The 18,204-nt window shown below is 38.9% G+C and overlaps 1 protein-coding gene across 5 annotated transcripts in view; it reads right to left on the bottom strand.

Annotated features, from left to right (window-relative positions):
- The window catches only part of rbm27 (RNA binding motif protein 27), a 160,274-nt gene that overhangs the window by 9,974 nt on the left and 132,096 nt on the right, over window positions 1–18,204 (bottom strand). For 4 of the 5 annotated variants that reach the window (XM_038796137.1, XM_038796133.1, XM_038796136.1 and 1 more), the window contains one exon: window positions 3,315–7,105. In XM_038796137.1, the coding sequence (XP_038652065.1) occupies window positions 7,022–7,105 (84 nt within the window). In that variant the 3' untranslated portion in view covers window positions 3,315–7,021. Of the gene's footprint in view, window positions 1–1,795; window positions 1,931–3,314; window positions 7,106–18,204 lie in introns of those variants that run through there. The other variant, XR_005460510.1, reaches the window with a different exon arrangement.

Genomic DNA, 18,204 nt, shown 5'->3' with positions numbered 1-18,204 from the left:
AACGGCACACGTCTGCGGAATCTCAACTCGGTTTATGATGGTCTGGATGATGTAGATCCACCAATGATATCTTAACCCCAACCAAAACAGCTGCAGCACCTCAGGTGGACTCCGTCTTCTTCAACATGCCTATACTGCAACACTAGGATCATCATCGGAGTTCTAATGGCTCGGTGTTATATGATTTCAATCAGTTTCAGTCTCCCCAGCAGTAATGGTTTCCAATCTCAGTTTCAGTCTCAAATTTCCTTAGATTTATTCTTTATTATTCATTTGTAGTACATGCATGTCACTGGCTGGGCCAGCATTTATTGCCCATCGCGGAGGGCATTTAAGAATCAACCACATTGCTGTGGGACATGTAGGCCAGACCAGGTAAGGACAGCAGATTTACTTCCCTAAAGGGCATTAGTGAACCAGATGGGTTTTTATGACAATTGACAATGGTTTCATGGAGATCATCAGGTTTTTATGGAATTAAAATTCCACCAACTGTCATCGTGGGATTCGAACCCAGGTCCCCAGAGAATTACCCTGGGTCACTAGATTATTAACCCAGGGATAATGCCTCCCCATTCTGGAAGGGTCGGTTCCTTCGTCAGTTTCCATTTTCAATTAGGGTCTGTCTCAAAGAATAAAGCTTTATAACCCATAGATTCCATCACATTTATATTTAATTTTATATTCTGCTGCTCCATCAGATCTCTGCTTTCCCGGTGGCTATTTTTCACAATACCCACAACCCCTGCCCATCTGACTAACATTCATGTCATTTGGGGCAAAACCCCCATCATCACCTCAGCTTCCATCCCATTCCCGTCACGTCTCAGATATTGCAAGTTGGTGTATTCAAATTAGGTGAACAATTCAAGTCAGAAGTGGGTTCCAGAACTTCATGCTGAGTGGAAATCTCACCCCATCACACTTTCAAAAGCCCTTTCAGGAGTCTGGATCATGTTTATGGTGAGAGATGACGCACTAGTAATGCCAGTGGACTGACAAACTCAGATTCCCAGGCAAATTCTCTCGAGGCTTGGGTTCCATGGGGGCTGGTGAAATTTAAATTCAATTGATTAAAAAGTCTGGAATTGAAATCTAGTCTGAGTAATGATGACCATGAAACTACCACTATCATTGTTTTTTGTAAAAACCCATCTGGCTCACTAAAGTCCTTGAAGGGAAGGAAATCTGCCGTCCTTACCCGGTCTGGCCTACGCATGACTTTGCATCCACACTAATGCAATTAAGTCTCAACTGCCCTCTGAAGTGGCTGAGAAAGTCACTCAGTTTGAGGGCAACAAATGTTGGCCTTGCCAATAATGTCCACATCCCCTGAAAGAATACATTTTTAAAAAACAAGACACATTTTAAGATACCATGAATGCATGCCTGTGAAGGCATGCCTAGAAGCCTCACGTATTTGGGGCTTTTCTCCAGGTTAAGGAGCTCATTTAATCGGCCGTCAAAAATAAGCAGCAAAAGGTGATGTATCAAAAATAGCAAATATAACAAAATATCACATGGAGAATGTAGGAAGTCTTATTTTTTCACTAAGTATATTCAGAACATGGATTGTTTTTCCATAAATACCTACTGAGGCAGGGTTGATGACATAATTTGAAGTGAAATTGGACAAAGTGGTTGAAAAAGGAAATGAAAGCATATTAGAAAAAAAACACACAGGTCCAATGAAAAGCTAGCATTGGCACGATGGGGTTTAATGGCTTTTTCTTCCCTGCAAATTCTATCATAGGCAAACTCACAACTGCTACAGTAAAGATGACTCTGTACTTACATATTCTTCAATGGCTCAGCACCTGTTACATCTCATGACGACTCAGCAAATGCCGATGGATAATTGAAAAAGAAAGCCTAACATCAATTACACAAACAGAAAATGCTGGTAGATTTTCAGCAGATCTGGGTGCATCTGTGGGGGGAAGAGAGAAACCGAGTTAATTCTTTACGTCAATGGCCTTTTGTCAGAGCCCTAACATTAGTTGGCTGGATTATAGACTAAGTACAACTCATCAATCAATGATCAGAGTTTGGGTACTTTTGTCATTATGTTTGAAACTGCAAAATTAGTAAAATAGAATAATCATTACTTAACTATAAAACAAAACTGCACATGTTCCCAAACTAGAACAGCAAACATTCACTAATGCTCCACTTCAGCTGGAATTATGCCCCAGACTCTACAAAATGGGTTTGGCATCACAACATAGCAATAAGACCCAATGAGATCATTGGAATGTCGAGTTCTACAGGTAATATTTTAAGAAACTTCGCCACGAGTTATAAAACCTTACACTTGTCCTCAGAAAATAAAAAGGGACTTGCATTTTCAAAATCTTAATGAGAATTCTGTTTGGAGAATATCTATAGCATGCTCAAAATGCTCACAAAAAAAAACCCGTATGACTACCACTGAGCGAAACATTGAATGACTAACAAGACATGGGCACTTTGAGAATAGAAAGCTTAATAACACCAGCACACGCAGTTCCATAGTTAATATGTACAACTGACAGGCCAGAAAGATGATAATAAGCAAGTCTACCTATCAGAGGGATGGCTATACAAATATAAAACTAAGCCAAGGTAAACTGGACAAGAGTACAAAGTGCTGGAAATGCACAGCAGGTGCATTTACATTCTTGAGAGAGAAAAGATGAGAAACCAGTTGATCGGCAGCAAACTCTCATCAGCAAATTCTGATGAAGAGTCAAAATTGAAACAAATATTGCATCTTTTTTTCGCCACAGATGTTAACAGACCTGCTGTGTGTATTTCAGCCTTTTTTTGCCGTGAAATTTGAGTTTGTTTGCTTTTGTAGATTATCTACATTTAAAATATTCTTCTTGGTGTCAGTTACAAACCAAGAACTTTAGCTGGAGCTTCTTCACATTGGATCAGTGTGCATAAATGCGACAGCGTTTTTAAGCTTTGCAGTGCCGTATCATGTCCTACTACCATTCAAGAATTGAACCGGACCTCGGGAGGTCAACATACTTCAATTGGTGAATTTTATACTCACTGTGACAAAAACCAAGCAACTGCCCAACTGAAACAAAAAATAGTTAGCACACTGACACATCAGTGCAGTTGGTTATAGCTCCTTTGTGAACTTCGTTACTTTTTTTTTGGAATGGTTTTCTTTTTTTTTTAAGATGACTAATTTTTTTTTAAATCTTTTTTTAAAGTTTTTCCATTTTAATTCATTCTTTTAAATTTCTTCCATTTTAATCATTCTTTTGAAAGTTTTCCATCTTTTTTCCCCTCTATATCCATGTATGTATAATTTTTTTTTTATGTGTCATATTGCAAACCATTCCATTGCAAGACTTTATTTCAAATGTGAACATGCCTCTATTAGAAATTCAGATACAATCAGTAAAACAGAAATAAAGACATAAATTCAAACGTATAAACTGTTACAAATTCAGCAACAATATCACCCAATGAAGTAACATTTTACTGAAAAGTGCAAGAAACTTGCATCAAATTCACATTTTAGCATAAACAACCTAAAAAATACATTGATGTTCTACATGTCCACAATTCTGAATAAACTCTATTATACAAGTATTTACTTACAAAAGAAAAAGATCATAGAATATCACTGTTCTTCCCCACAAAAAAAATCTACAATAGCAATTTTTAAACAGCTTCAAACAGCTGCAATGAGTTTCCTTTCACACAATGCATTTTTTTTGTTGAATCCATCTAGATATTTGCCTTGAAGATCACATGACAATGACCTCCTCAAACTATAGTTCCACTCTATCCCTCCTCCCTCTTCATGATGGCAAATACTGTATATACTAATTAAAGAGACACAAGTAAAGTGTAGCCTTCCCTTTATCACGATTTTCCAACTGCTTTCTAATTGAATGATGCAGGGCTTTAAACAGAACAAAGCGAAAGATCCAACAGGAATAACAGGGGAGCAGAGAGGGTGCAAGGAGATAAACAAAAATACGATGAACAAAAATGCAATGAACAAAAAAGGTTGTAGGAATCCTTCAGCATAGTTGACAAACAAAAATGACAAACTCAACTAACAAGACTATTCACAGGTTTTAATGTACCAAAGGGCTAAAACCGAGATCAATCCCAGAAGGCTCAGCTTTAACTCCAGGTTTCTAAGCTTTTTATGAAAGTTATATGGAAATTACTTGCTGTTTGCTTGAATTGCGCAAAATGTGATATAATGAATAGTGTAGGTAAGGTGACATCCAATATGGTAGATACCTGGCAGTAATTATAAAGCACTGGCTCAAGGGGCTCAGATGACACTGCAAATCATAAAAACTTACAATCAAGCAATCCCTCTCATCTCTTATTTTAAATGAACAATTTTGTGATAGCAAAAATAAATTCCAATCTTGAAAATTCTTTCCGGAGGAGGTTTAATTAATTTCTGGTTACTTACGATAGCAGTGCCTTATTATTTGTACCAATTACATTTTCAAAATATAGAGCAGCAACCGTGAACATCTTACGGGCATTAAGTTGTGCAAGGTGCTGCAACATTCATTAATGGATATTCTGGAGGATTCCACTAACCGACCATCACAACGGTTAGCTGACATCAGGATAAAGTAGTTGTATTTTGCAGTGATTTGGAGAGTCACTTTGTTAGTATATATCAGATGTGGATTGTGGTGGAACAGAGTGTGATGGTAACTGGGTTATATTTTATCACAAGATGGCACTGTTTCCAGTTCTTCACATCTAACAATTTTATCTTCTGAAATAGTCATCAAAACTAATGCTCAAATATTTCAGGCTACAGTCACTTTTTCCTTTTATAAAAAAGAACTGCAGAACACAGGCGTTAAAAATTTACAATTGTAAAGATGCCAAAAGATATTAACCGACAACAGTTCAGAATTGAAATCTCCCACAATTTATGACTTTCAGCTGGGGCAAGGTACAAAAGGTCTAATTAAGCTTTTTAAAAAAAAATTAAACATCAAAAAAGGCAACTGCAAATGGTCACCCTATATGCAACCAAATTTTTTTCAACAACTATATTTGACCAGTTTATTTTTCCTTTTACATATGCAGTAGACTTTCTTGATGTTTCATTTAAAGCTGCATTTCCGCATGAATTGAAAAAGATTAGTATGAAGTTAAATGTGAACGTAAGTATATATTTATTTAAGAAAATAAAATTCTTGAAGTGTTTTACATTGGCACTGTAGTATTTCTGTTCAGCGAATACATTTTGTAGTATGCAGCTTTTTGCCTTCAGTCGACACATCATTAGGTCTGCAGAGGTTCTGAATTAAACTTCGCGACTGTTGTTATTTCTATAGCCGATCAAATAGTAGCAAAATTAGAACAGCCTACAAGTTACTCTCCCGCAAGTAAAAATATACTCAAAATTGTGCCACCAAAATTAATATTTTACTCTGGACTCCCAATACCTGAATCTGACTTTGAGGCAAACAGGTTATTTAGGCAAAAAAAAAAGGAATGCATTACAGTATATGTTGACCGGATGCTACTTGATTATTAGCTCAGCCATTGCGAATGAAGTACTCCACATAATAGAAAATGACTCTTAACAGGATATACAAAGTCATTTTATATGTCAAGTTGTTCACAGCAATTAAATTTCAAATGCTCACCGAGATATGTTAAGCAAGAAGGAAATAACTGTACTTTCTTCCCCTCCATACATCTTTCTGCCCTTGGCTGATGTCCAAACACCTACACTTTCCAGTATGAGTCACAGGATAGCAAATAGGATCGGTGAAGAGACTCCTTGATAAAGAGTTTCTTCTGTTTATAAAATATTTAAAGGAGCAATCTTTTCTATAAATGACAAAAGAATTGCCGTTATAGCATCTATACTGTCAGTTATAAGCAACGCTTATATTTTTATATTTCAATCATTTCTTTAACACTTTAAAAGAGCAATCTTGCTCTTTGTCAAGAACCAACGTCTTAAATTGAGGAAAGAAGAGCTGAAGTTGAATGCACAACTCCATTGATACAAATCACTATTCAGCACATCATTAGTGATATATCAAACGTGATGCGCTCATTACCATTTGTAATACTTAAAAGAGTGCTAGGATGATAGCGGAGTAAAACAAACAGAATAAAAATATATCAACAACATATAGCCAACAGAAACTATTGGAAACTCAAGCAATAAGAGTTTGTAGAAATTACCATAATATAAAAATGGTTTCAATAAATAGAAAATCACTAAAAGATGTTTAGTATTGAAATTTTGATTAGTCGGGCATTGCAGCTTTAAATGCATTTAGCTTTTGTAAACATTTACCATTCATATACCTTATTTTCAAGGATTACTGTTTTCTATCCAACTAAATTTTGTATTGGTTAACATCGGTCATCTTGGTTCTACAGTATCTTTTTTGCTTACCAGAAGGTCACTATCTGGCCCAACAAAACTACTGAGGAAAACAATAGAACTCTTTAGGTTTACATTACATTGAATGCCCTCATTAATATAGGAACCACTCTATTGCCCTTCAAAATGGAATTTTAATATATATATATATATATATATATATATATAGTATATTAGAACTCGATACTTTCTATAAATTCTCTCTCCTTGTACGATGCATTCTGGTGTTTTAATCTTTTTAAAAGGAGAAAAAGAGACCTCTATCAAAAATTTACTTACAGGCTTTAATGTTCTTTCTTTTCATCAAAAAAAAGGCAAAGTATATACACGATTTTAATATACATTCATACAAGAACCTCTGCTACAAGCAGAATGTACATCTGGTTATTCCCTATCTTCCCCTATTTTTTTCCTGAAACATTCTGTGATTTTCCTCCATTGGGGCATGTATCCTAAAAGCATTGAAAGCAAAATACTAAGCTTTTTGTAATTTTCACAAAAATGTCGCGAACCCATTTTTTTTCCTTAAATACAATAAAAATGTTTCTGTAAAATTAGTAAATATATTTAAACACAAAAAATGCACAAAAGTTCATGACGATAGAGTGAAAGTTCTAAATCCCATCATCGTCTCCAGGAGCGAGATTCATCATCTTCTTCTTCATCATCGTCATCTTCACGAAAGAAAGGATCCACAGGTTCTGATGCCTTGGGGAGCGGAAGAAAAAGAATGCTTAATGGCACACATTTGTGGAGAGGTGAACATTAAAACCACGCAACAAGCAATCCAGGTCTGATGCAAAATGTCTGGTGGGATAGTGAACACTTCTAACTAAAGATATAAATGATAAATAATCCATAATCTACCACTTTGTCCAGATGTAAACAAAGTAATGTAGGCAAAGTTGGAACAAACATGTTCAATATAGATGTTTAGCATTATGAAGGAATGGAATAGAACAAATTGTTTCTGGTCGAGGTGCCTGGAAATGGGGGAGGTGGCGAGAGGGGGTGGGGGGAAAAGAGAGACAGATAAAAGATTAAATGTGAGATTTAGAACAGAGAGCTTTTGAAACTGTTGGGATGAATTCAGATCGGTCAGTTAAGAAACATCGAGAACATGGCAGGAACATGGGATCAGGGCTACCGCCAGGTTGGAGGTCAAGTATCACCACAGCGAGGTTGGGTAGAATGGCTGCTTCAATTCTTTAATTTTGATGCAATTCTACATATTAGACAACTCTAGTCTGAAGATAATAAACCGATCAAATCTGTTGGAAAGTCAATAGAACATTTTGATTCCATGACTGCATAGTAATAGAAATCTAATTGGAAATATTGTTCAGTATTCTGGTAGAATATTTACAGCACACAAGCTAGCCATTCGGTCCATCATGTCGGTTCCGGCTCTTTGCAGGGCAACTCATCTAATCCCACTCAGCTAGTTTTTCTCTCGCCCTTTAGATATTTTTTCCTCAAAACAATTATTAAATTCTTATGAAAGTATCAACTGAATTTGCCTCAACTAAACTCCAGGCCAGTACATTCCAGATCCCAACCATCCACTCTGTTAAAAAATAAATAAATCTTTTCCTCACGCTGCGTTGCTTCTTTACCTCTGGTTCTCAATCCTTTCACCAATGGGAACTGTTTCGGTCTAATTCTGTCCAGAACACTCATGATTTTAAACACTTCTTTTTTTAAAAAAAATAAACGAAGAGTACCCAATTCATTTTTTCCAATTAAGGGGCAATTTAGCGTGATCAATCCACCCACCCTGCACATCTTTTGGGTTGTGGTGGCGAAAGCCACGCAAACATGGGGAGAATATGCAAACTCCACACAAACAATGACCCAGAGCCGGATCGAACATGGAACCTCGGTGCTGTGAGGCAGCAGTGCTAACCACTAAGCCATCATGCTACCCTTCAAACATTTCTATCAAATATCGTCTGAGTCTTCTTTTCTCCAAGAACATCCCCAGCACCTCAAATCCAAGTAACTGACATTCCTTATCCTTGAAACCATTCTTATGAAACTTCTCTGCGCGCTCTCCAATACCTTCCCATTCTTCCTAAAGTGCGCAGAATTAGGTACATCACGCCATTTGTGTTTCACACAGGTTCTTTATAACTTCGCGTTTGTAATCTTTATGTCCCGATTTATAAAGCCCGGGATGCCTTATGCTTTATTAACCGTGTTCTTAATCTGTCCTGCCAACTTCAATGATTTGTGCATGCATACTTCTCTGTTCCCGCAAAATTATAATATCATGCAGGAATCCTACTTTTGAATTGTATACTTTATCTTATCTGCCTCCCTCATTCTTACTGCAAAAATGAATCACGTCACACTTCTCTGCAGTAAGTTTTATCTGCCACTTGCCCACTCAGACAACCTATGACTTTTTTTTTTTAATTATTATTTTTTTTTAAAAATTGAGTGCCCAATTCATTTTTTCCAATTAAGGGGCAATTTAGTGTGGCCAATCCACCTAGCCTGCACATCTTTGGATTGTGGGGGCGAAACCCACGCAAACACGGGGAAAATGTGCAAACTCCACACGTACAGTGACCCAGAGCCGGGATCGAACCTGGGACCTCGGCGCCATGAGGCAGCAGGGCTAACCCACTGCGCCACCGTGCTGCCCCTGTCTATGTCTTCTAGAAGTTTATCAGTACCATCCTCTCACGGTTCTTACTTCTGCGTTGTGTGTCATCCACAGAATGTGAAATTGTGCCGTGTACTCAAATCCAGGTCAATACCATTTATCAAGAAAAGCAGTACTCCCAATACCAACCCCTACTATACACCTCTGTGTGGAAAGTAGTCATTCACCATGCCTGTTTCCTGTTGCTCAGTCAACATGCTGTCTTTTTATTCCATGGGTTTCAACTTTGCCGATGTGGCACTTCATCAAATGCCTTTCGGATGTTCTTGTATACCACATCAAACTCAACACCCTCATCAACCCTCGCTGTCACCTCATCAAAAAACTCAAATAGGTTGGTCAATCACAGTATGTCCTTAACAATTCAAAATGGTTTTCCTCAATTAATCCACATTTTTCTAAGTAACCATTAATTTTACCCTGAGTTATCACTGTTAAAAGCTTTTCCACCAAAGTTAAACTGACTGACTGGCCCGTCATTGTGGAACTTGCCCGTACACCATATTTTTGAACAAGGGTGCAACATTTGCAGATCTCTAATCCTCTGACCCCCTGCATTCAAAAGGGATTGGAAGATTATGGCCAGTGCCTCCACAATTTCCTCCCTTATGCCCCTCATTATCCTCAAATGCATCTCATCAGTTCCTGGTGATTTATCAACTTTAAAGTACAGCCAGCCATCTAATAACTCCAATTATTTTGAAAACAAGTCAAAAAACTGATGCAGGATGTAAATTATCTGATGTTGTCGTGACAAACAAAAGAAACAAAATTGTGTTAAAATGAGAAGAGTCCAATTGGACTCAAAACGGTAATTCTGATTCCCTCTGCACAGATGCTGTCAGACCTGAGTTTTTCCAGAAATTTCTGTTTGTATTGGAGATTTAAAACGTTTGTGATCCAATAAAAACAAAATGTTGAGTTGGTCTGCAAATCCATAACTTTTATTCAAAAAATTTTGAATTACATTTTTATCCTGTGTCTTACCCCAAAAGGCTACTGCAGGAGCATCCAAACTTTTTTATATTTAGGTTGCAAATATAGAGGCCAGTTGTAAAGTGTAACTGTTTCCATTAATTCATATATACCTCGAGTTGCTGATGCTACCAGATTGAGGTTATTCTGGTTTTGGATGTATTTTCTATGAACACATTCTAACCTTTAAAGTTCTACAAACTGCCAATTGGACACATTAGCAAATAGGAAATATAAATACAAGAGGGCAACATCACCAGGGGTTCGACAACTGAAGTAATATCATACAATATCACATGTGTGTGCGTGGGTTTCCTCCGGGTGCTCCGGTTTCCTCCCACAGTCCAAAGATGTGCAGGTTAGGTGGATTGGCCATGATAAATTGCCCTTGGTATCCAAAATTGCCCTTAGTGTTGGGTGGGGTTACTGGGATAGGGTGGAGGTGTTGACCTTGGGTAGGGTGCTCTTTCCAAGAGCTGGTGCAGACTCGATGGGCCGAATGGCCTCCTTCTGCTCTGTAAATTCTATGAATATGGAAACCGTGGGGTCCGAGATACTACTAATCCATACAAATCAAAAAGGTCCCAGTCATGCTCTTTGGTGAGACAGCTACACTCAGAACAATGGCTGATAATCTGCAGAATTCTGATGAAAGGTAGCAAACCCGAACTCTCTTTTTCTCTCCACAGATGCGGACTGACCTGCTGACTATTTTCAGCATTTCCAGTTTTTTTAGCTAACATTCATTGTTCAGGTCCGCATTTTAACAATAGACATTTGGGACAGCAAAGTGTGACTGCTGCTGCTCATCGATCATACTCAGCAAAGAACAGTGCCTTCACCAGAAGGCAGGAGAGAACTGGCAAAAAAAATCTCACCAGGGAATCACTGTCTTGTGATTGACGGGGATTCAAATGGAAGGAGATGCTTGGGGATTGACAGGGGATATATTGCCAAAAGAATAAAGGTCACATAGTACGTACATGTCAGAAATATAACTACGACCTCATAATCAATTCAGGCATTATTATCCAGTGCCAGGGTTCAAACAAAAAAAAAGTAGAGAATTATGATTTGGGTAATATAGCATATATTGCAACGGTAAGACTTGGGCATCAACTTTTTATAAAGTGCCAAACCAATTGTATTTGCGAGCCTTTATCAGCTTTGTGCATATTTTTCATGAAGAAAATGGAATTCTACTTGAATTTTTAAAAAATTTTATTTGACCATGGGATGTGTGTATCGCTGGCTGGGCCAGCATGTATTACCCATCCCTGAGGACATGCAAGAGTCAACCACACTGCTGTGGGTCTGGAGTCACATGTGTGCCAGACCAGGTAAGGATGACAGATTTCCTTTCCAAAAGGATATTAGTGAACAGATGAGTTTTACGCCAATTGACAAAGGTTCAATTGTCACTATTAAGCTTTTAATTCCAGATATTTATTGAATTAAAATTCCACCATCTGCCCTGGTGGGATTCAAATCCAGGTTTCCAGAGCATTACCCTGGGTCTCTGGATTACTAGTCCAGTGACAATACCACTGAACCACTGCCTCTCCTAAACAATTGTACAATTATCCATTTCTCTCCAATCATCACTCGTACATGTTTGAAATTAGTATTTAGATTCTGGCTGCTGATTCAAACATCATCACACAAGATGGAGCTTTGTTTATTGTAAGGCATTTTCTTCTGGGAGCTTAGCTCCTCCCATTAATCACTTCCACATCTCCTGCAGGTTCCATTAGCTGCTTTATTTCTCAAAATGTTTTCTCAGATTTTGTGCATTCTTATCTCTCATAGATACTTGAATAGGACGCAAAGAATACAATGGAAACAACATTCATGAATAAACACGGACAGTTTCAAGTCTTTTCAACACAGCCTACATTTAATAGTGTATCTCACTCACTTTCTCATCCAATTGTTACTAGCCTCAAGTGACAAGCACCAATTCTACATTTCCAGACACTATTACCACCGACAAGGTACACGTCTGTGAGCCCTCCATCACTTGGGTCACAACAGATCGGATGGCACAGAAACCCCAGAGACACTCTTTTGCAACCCCTTTAAATGGTCTGGTGGGTTCTGGCACCACAACAGTGACAATGGGTAATGTACAATCTATAATCCCTTGCTCTTCTGGTCTTCGGTGTTCCGTCCTTTTCAATTAAATGACCTACAGAGCAACAGTCTATCCTCTTATTCAAAGAGACCTGCTATGAAGATTGAGAAACAGAAAACTGTTCCATTTAAAGAGAGCCGAGCTTGCTTTCTCTTTGCACAAACATCAGTGTTCTGAACTGCCAAACAGAAAAACAGATTGACCACGCTCCACTGCCATTAGCTTTTTATTTACCCTTTACTTGGCACCCGAGGCCATATGGGCTTTTCTGGAACCTATTGATGTCATAATGAGGAAACAAATTAATCCCCTTACCTGACCACTTTGTTCTTAAAAGAACATCGCACAAAATAAAATACAGGTTCTTCCCAACACATGGGTCAAAGGTTTTTCCAAAACAACTTACAGCAACAATGTTTGACTCCGTATTTTGAAGCAAACCAGTGAGGTCAATTATTTATATCGAGAGAGAGGTGTTCAATTTCCTGCAGTTGACTTCCAAGAAATAGAATACAAAAGAAGATAAAAATGAACTCATGAAACAAGTTATAACTATGGCAAAAGCCATTTGTAAGTTGTCTCATTTATTTAACCACTGGTTCACGAGTCGAAAATTGGCATACAGCTTTTCCCTAATGCCAAATTCAGAGATACAATTTAGAAGTACAAGAGACTAAAATAATGCATTATGTCTGTCTGTACCCAGGAGAGCTGTGCAGACCACAAAGCAATGGTCCAACAAAATACAAATCAACAACCTGTAACAATTTGGGGACGGTCAGGATTTCAGTTATGCAATGATCTAAATGAGTCCCTGTGAGTAGATATTATGGCAGATGACCAAAATCCTTGTCAAAGTGCTTTTAATCTGGTCAAAGCTTTTAGGCAACATCTCACAAGAGGAAGGAGAAGAGAGATAAAGAGGTTAGGGAAGGAATCACAAAACCTGAGGCTTGGCATCTGAGACAGTGTCGCCAATGGTACAGCAATTAAAATTGGCGATGCTCAAGAGTCTAGAATTGAAGGTATTTAGATATTGAAGAGTTATAGGGCTTAAGGAGATCATAGAGATAAGACAGGATGAGGCCATGGTGGGGGTCTAAAAACAAGAATGAGAACTTAAAAACCAAGGCCTTGCTTATCTGGGAACCAATGGAGCTGAGTGGGCACAGCAGGTGAACAGGGCTTGCTGCAAGTTAGGACATGGGTAGCAGAGGTTTAGATGGTCTCAGGTTTATTGAGGCCAGCCAAGATTGTGTTGGCATTGTCAAGTCTAATAATAATAATAGCTTATTGTCACAAGTAGGCTTCAATTAAGTTACTGTGAAAAGCCCCTAGTCGGCACACCCCGGCGCTTGTTCGGGAAGGCCGGTATGGGAATTGAACCCATGTTGCTGGCATTGTTCTGCATTACAAGCCAGCTGTTTAGCCCACTGTGCTAAACCAGCCCCCTAGAGATAACAAAGACAAGATAAGAATTTCAGCAGCAGATGAGCTTAGGCAAGGACAACTTTCTTCATCAGGCAGGAGATACAAAACTCTTGAGAACACGCACTAACGGATTCAAAAACAGCTTCTTCCTGCTGTCACCAGGCTCCTGAATGACCCTCTTTGGACTGAGCTGAGCTCTCCACACATCTTATCTACTTAGTTGTACTACACTCCGTATGCTTTACCCGATGTCTGTGTACTGTGTATACGATAAACACATTGTGTGTTTATCGTCCTATGTTTATTTTGATGTATGAAACGATCTGTCCGGACTGTACGCAGAACAATACTTTTCATTGGACCTCAATACACATGACAATAAATCAAATCAAAGTCAAGTATAACAAGATTCAGCCTCAAACAGTTGTCAGGGAGAGGGATGATTTCAGTGGCTGGAGAATGCGGTTTGTGGCAGGGACCAAAGACAATGGGCTTAATTCTCCACCTTCAGGATTCTCCGTTTTGCCAGCAGCCGGGGGGTTTCCCGACAGCCTGGGGCTGCCCCACAATGGGAAACCCCATTGACCAACCAGCGAAACGGATAATCCCGATGGCATGCGGGATGGAGAAACCCGCCCAATGACTTTGGTCTAATATTTAGTTGGAGGACAGTTTACATTTGGAACTCACACAGAATGCAATCTGTGATTTTGATAAGAGCTGTTTCAATACTGAATATATTCAATTCATTGAATTTCAATTTCATCCTCTTAGCAGTAACCTGATCGGAGGGATTGAAACATGGCGTTTTGGTTCAAATAGGCATGATTTTGGAGACAGCATGTTCAAGAATTTGGAGTTGGAGTGGCAGTTTACCAGAAAGGAAGAGTTGAGGCTTTTTTTCCAGCAGGGGAGAGATGATGGCACACTTATTGGGGAGGGACATTATCTGCACAGAGATATTAATTAACAATAGGAGCTAGGAAGTTCAGTGATCAGCCAGTTATTGAAAGATAAGGGCCCCAACTTACCAATTGTTTAAATAACAGCAAATGTAACGTTGAGTTGCTGACAGAATTTTAGGTGTGTGTTTAACCACAAAAAGGTACAATCTGTGGGTAGTTTCAAAGCTTAGAAATTTCTCTGACAGTTGAAGGAGTTTCAAAGGATTAACTGTAATCCAAAACAAGGGCACTGCCTTCTGTTCTTCCACAAACCTAACCCTGGAAGATGGTTTCCCTTTCAATCCGAAGCAACTGTGTGGATCTTGCAGCACACTAGTTAAACACATCACTGAATAAGCCTAGCTTTCTCTGGCATCAGATAGCTCAATCAGAAATGTAAACACAAAAGGGAAAAAATAATTTTGCTTGCCATGTTATTGATTTAAGAACAAGGCGAAAATGGAAATGCAGGCCTTCTCCTTGGTCTAGAATAAAACATCAATGTATTTCTTCAACACTTGGCTGAGTTCTATGTTGCCAATCTGTAACTACAGTTTATTCCAAACAAATTCAAACATGATGTTACTCAAGCTATAACTTCACTGACATTTTCCCCAAATGCATTTTGCCTGACTCTATGACAAATATTTCTGTAATTACTGACTTTCTTCATTAATCTAAACAAGTTAGATTGTATCATCTTGCTCTTTTTCTCATCTTATTTTTACAAGGAAAATAGATTGCGCTTTCTTACCTACCTTTAATATCGGAGTGATGCTTGGCCTCTCCATTAACTCTCCATCATTTGCAAATACCATAACAAAACTTGATCTAACACAAGGTCTTACCCGTACATTAATGAGTATCACCGATGCTTAATTTCTCAAAATGTCTTGAATATACTTAAGCAGTTTTAATATTTTATTTAGCTTGGTAATTGCATCAATGTATTCAATATGGGACTGAAATCATAGATAATCTTAGATAATCATAGTATTTACAGTGCAGAAGGAGGCCATTCGGCCCATCAAGTCTGCACCGGCTCTTGGAAAGAGCACCCTACCCAAGGTCCACACCTCCACCCTGTCCCCATAACCCAGTAACCCCACCCAACACTAAGGGCAATTTTGGACACAATTTAGCATGGCCAATCCACCTACCCTGCACATCTTTGGACTGTGGGAGAAAACCGGGGCACCCGGAGGAAACCCACGCACACGCGGGGAGAATGTGCAGACTCCGCACAGACAGTGACCCAAGCCGGGAATCGAACCTGGGACCCTGTAGCTGTGAAGCAATTGTGCTAACCACAATGCCACCTTATTTAGCAATGTTCTTCAACTGTATAGCCACATTTGCTCTTTAGCGTTAGAAAATGTCATCAGCCATTTACTTGTCAAGTCAATGAATGTTGTCTGAACTTTACCCCTCTGCACAGAAAATTCAGTATTATGCTCAAACTTAACACGCTATTAATAATCTCAATTACCGCATTCCAAGTCCAAAGATCAAGGAACAAATTAGATAACCGTTTCAAAAAGCCAACACTGGGATGATGAACTAATGGCCATTTTCCATGCTGTGAAATTACACAAGAACATATTTGGGAGGTCCTTGGAACCTGCTCTGCCCTTTATAACGTCTGATTTCCTACTGCAACCCCATCTTCCAGCAATCTCCCCATTTGCTCAAATTCATTTGGTATACAAAAATTTACTGGTCTCGGTCTCGAGTGCTCTCGATGCCTTCCGAGGTAGAGACTATCACATTCACAGCTCTGAGTGAAGATACTTCTCCTCATCTCAGTCCTAAAGGGCTAATCTCTTATTTTGTAACTCCACTTCTAGACTCACAAGCAAGTGAAGATATCCTCTCAGAATCTATGCTATCAAGCCACAAACATTTTATATGTTTCAATGAGATCGCCTCACATCCTTCTGAACTCTAAGGAATACAGGCTTGTCTTCACAGACTATGAACGCATTAAAAAGTGCAACATGTCCCAACCAAGTAGCCTACTCCTACTTCTCATTCACGAGAAATCAATCTAGTGAAGCTTCATTTCACTCCCGCCAAGCTCGCCTAGATTTTCTTGTGTAAAGAGACCAAAATCGTACACAGTAGTCTGGGCATAGTCTCACCAGGGCTATATACAATTACTGCAACACTTCAATACTCTTAAACTGCATTTCTTTTTGCCATAAAAGCCACCATTTGCTTTTAGAATTGCCAGCTGCACCTTCAAGTTAACTTTGTGATTCATGGGCAAAGACACTCAGGCCCCTTGGAACACCAACATTTTGTAGTCATTCGCTATTGAAGAAATATTCTTTTTTCTATTGTTTCTACGACATTATATTCCATCTGCCATGTTCTTTCTATACTCACCTAACCAGTTTATATAAATCCCTTTGCCGTCTCTTTGCATCCTTCCTTACTTTTCCAACTAACTTTGTAGCAGCAGCAAACTTGATACATTGCTTAGTCTCATCTGATAATTGGCAATTTCAGGATTGTGACCGGGGTACATTCCTGAAGCAGAATGTTCTGGATACAACAAGCGGACAGGCAATATTAGATTTAATTATGAGTAATGAGCCCAATATAATTAATAGCCTAACTGTGCGTGGAAATTTATCAAATAGTGATCACAACATGATTGAATTGTGTGTGGAGTCTGCACGTTCGCCCTGTGTCTGCGTGGGTTTCCTCCGGGTGCTCTAGTTTCCTCCCAAGTCCCGAAAGACGTACTGTTAGGTAATTTGGACATTCTGAATTCTTCCTCAGTGTACCCGAACAGACTGCGGAATGTGGTGACTAGGGGATTTTCAAGGTAACTTCATTGCAATGTTAATGGAAGCCTACTTGTGACAATAAAGATTATTATAACTCAGTGTACCGTTTAAAAGAGAAAAGCATGTTTCAGATACTAGAATTTTAGACTTGGGTAAAGCTAACTTTAACGGGATGAGGCAGAGACTGTCCATGGTAAATTGGGAAGATCTGTTAATGGGTCAAACAATTAAAGATAAGTAGAGAATATTTAGAAACATTCAATGAGTTACAGAGCAAGCATATTCCAGAGAGGAAAAGGTTCCACTACACACACACAAAATAAAAACAGCTATGGACAACTAACGAGGTTAGGGCCAGCAGGGTAGCACAGTGGTTCGCATTGTTGCATCACAGCTCCAGGGTCCCAGGTTTGATTCCCAGCTTGGTTCACTGTCTGTGTGGAGTCCGCACGTTCTCCCTGTGTCTGCTTGGGTTTTCTCCGGGTGCTCCGGCTTCCTCCCACAAGTCGCAAAAGATGTGCTGTTAGGTGAATTGGACATTCTGAATTTTCCCTCAGTGAACCCGAACAGGCGCCGTAGTGTGGCGACTAGGGTCTTTTCACAGTAACTTCACTGCAGTGTTAATGTAAGCCTACTTGTGACAATAAAGATTATTATTATTATTCAAAGAAAGGGCTTGTAAAAATGCAAGACATAGCACAGATCAGGACAAATGGGACAGGTACAAGGACCAGCAAAGGGGCATAAAGCAGCTAAAAATACTACTAAAAGGGATTATGAAAGGAAACTTGCAATGGACATCAAAATCAAGAAGAAGAAATTTTGTAGTTATATAAAAAGAAAAACAGAGGATGAGA

The sequence above is a fragment of the Scyliorhinus canicula genome, chromosome 4 (genome assembly GCF_902713615.1).
Source record: "Scyliorhinus canicula chromosome 4, sScyCan1.1, whole genome shotgun sequence".
Classification (NCBI taxonomy): Eukaryota; Metazoa; Chordata; class Chondrichthyes; order Carcharhiniformes; family Scyliorhinidae; genus Scyliorhinus; species Scyliorhinus canicula.
This window is presented reverse-complemented; position numbering and strand designations above follow the sequence as displayed.